Source organism: Amphimedon queenslandica, unplaced genomic scaffold (assembly GCF_000090795.2).
Source record: "Amphimedon queenslandica unplaced genomic scaffold, v1.1 AMPQUscaffold_10567, whole genome shotgun sequence".
Classification (NCBI taxonomy): Eukaryota; Metazoa; Porifera; class Demospongiae; order Haplosclerida; family Niphatidae; genus Amphimedon; species Amphimedon queenslandica.
Genome location: NW_003549174.1, coordinates 1 through 1,964, shown reverse-complemented (window position 1 = coordinate 1,964; position 1,964 = coordinate 1). Strand labels below are relative to the sequence as shown.

The 1,964-nt window shown below is 37.7% G+C and overlaps 2 protein-coding genes across 2 annotated transcripts; both read left to right on the top strand.

Moving 5' to 3' along the window:
- Positions 1-5: 5 nt before the first annotated feature.
- Positions 6-1,032, top strand: LOC109590047 (uncharacterized; the record flags this gene model as incomplete). Its single annotated transcript, XM_020006006.1, has 6 exons — positions 6-108; positions 159-263; positions 323-448; positions 505-622; positions 679-731; positions 780-1,032. Coding segments are annotated over 6 exons (634 nt in total), but the record flags the coding sequence as incomplete, so codon positions are not given.
- A 72-nt stretch (positions 1,033-1,104) lies between these two features.
- LOC105315381 (uncharacterized) lies at positions 1,105-1,958 on the top strand (the record flags this gene model as incomplete). Its single annotated transcript, XM_011410003.2, has 5 exons — positions 1,105-1,305; positions 1,353-1,568; positions 1,634-1,748; positions 1,800-1,884; positions 1,931-1,958. Coding segments are annotated over exons 1-5 (626 nt in total), but the record flags the coding sequence as incomplete, so codon positions are not given.
- Between the last annotated feature and the right edge of the window lie 6 nt (positions 1,959-1,964).

Genomic DNA, 1,964 nt, shown 5'->3' with positions numbered 1-1,964 from the left:
ATCAGCTGTGGTCTAATACAGTGTACAATTGAATACATTGCAGCTCAATCCTCTGACAGTACAACTGCGACCACACCTGTCCAAATATCATTGTTTGCAACACTATGGGTAAGAAGATGAAAGGAGAAAAGAGAGAGTCCATTACTTTTAATTCACAGAGTCCATCCGTTCGTGAAGATAAGAACATCAGTGTGTTTACTAGAGTTGAGAGTGCAACAGAATATCCTGAAATACTGACCAATGGAAGCACCACTCAAACCAGAGTAAGCTAATTTTATTTATTTTTGCACAAATTGTTTTATTTTTATTAAACTTTTTTTAGAATTTTATCAACGTGCAGTTAGGCGTGCAAGAAGTAATTGTGGACTGTGTAGATCCGTGGATACTTGCACTCTCTGTCATAGTCGGTCTATTGGTTGCACTCCTTATACTCATTGCTGCTTCTATTGTGAGTAGAAGTATTATATAATACTCATGTTTGCATTGCTTTCTTTTGTTGCTTAGTCCACATTTGTTGGTCATGGATACTTCAAGAGAAAGAAGAACGAAGAGCTTCGGAAGCGTTGGAGGGAGATCCAGGAAACTGATGGGAGTCTTGGTGCTAGAGTCATACCACCACTAGGTAAGTGTGGATATCGTATGATGTGTTAAGTGATTGCGTTATTTTTGTGATTGTAGAGTCCTTTGCAGCTCCTTCCAGCAGAAAAGCAAGTAAAGATGATGAAGCAAAGGTAAGATGAAAAGAGTAGTTGAAACAGTACTTTTATTCAATTTCTTAGGATAATGATAATGGCAGTCTCCGTCCACCAAGATACAGTGATCTTGGCCCTATAACTGAGAGTTTAGCAGCTGCAGCAGTAGCAGGAGGTTTGCCTAATGACGAAGACGAATTAGAAACAGAAATATAATTGAGAACAATTATCATTATTAAAATGAAAAAAACTGCATAACAGATAATACAATATCCCCCAATCATAATAGATCAGATTTATTATAAATATTAGAAACATTGATTGATTATTATACTCAAAATCTGAAACTACATTTTTTTTCTAAACCGGATGTGATGCATGGAATGATATTAATTAATTAATACACATCCGGTTTCCTCCTTAAGTACAAAATGGCAGCTAACTCGTTGTCTCCCCAAGAGTTCTCCCAGAGAAAACTGGAGAATTTGTATAGGAAAACCTGCAGCCGACTCTATCCTATAAAAGAGGGAATTAAACTACTGCAAGAGGCCGTGCTATTGAGGAAAGTATTCCTGAGCGCGTGTCTTTATGCTGCTATACATTTTGTCTTCTGGTCAGTAAGGAAAAGAAGGGGGGACTGTTTTAAATTTCAATTTTTAGGAACCTTTATTATCTTAATGACAATTGCTTCTCATTCCTGGGACGTTTGCTGTTTTGGGTCCTACTGATTGATGGTTTCTGGGTCATAGCAACTAGAGATAAGACCGTACCAGGTCAGGACTCCTCTAGACTGAGATTGAGGCTGAGGAGGAAGAGAGAGCAGACAAGTTACGTGTCTTTTGAGAAAGCAGTTATGAAGAACACCAAAAAGCTTGAGTGAGTTTGAATAATATAATCTATCACATTAGTATACGTTCATTCTCTCTCTCTTTATTTCTCAGGGTAGGTGAGGTGGCTGAATTTGAAGTTGTTTGTCTTTGGATAGCAATATCTCTAATGTGGATGGACAATGTTCAACTGGCAATGAGACACTGGAACAGGGAGCAGCCATACATGGTAGGCCGACACTCAGCTGTACAATATCTTAGTGTCCTCCTTTCTTGACAGCTAACAGTTCTATTACTTGTCGGTGGTCTTGTGACATGTTTGCTTGGATACTTTATCGATTTTGTATTGCTGGTCTATATAATTGGTAAGATAAATCATTCTAAATAGTGACATTATTTATTTTATTTTAGTTATGCTTCTTCTCCTTTGGCCTGTGCTGTCTTA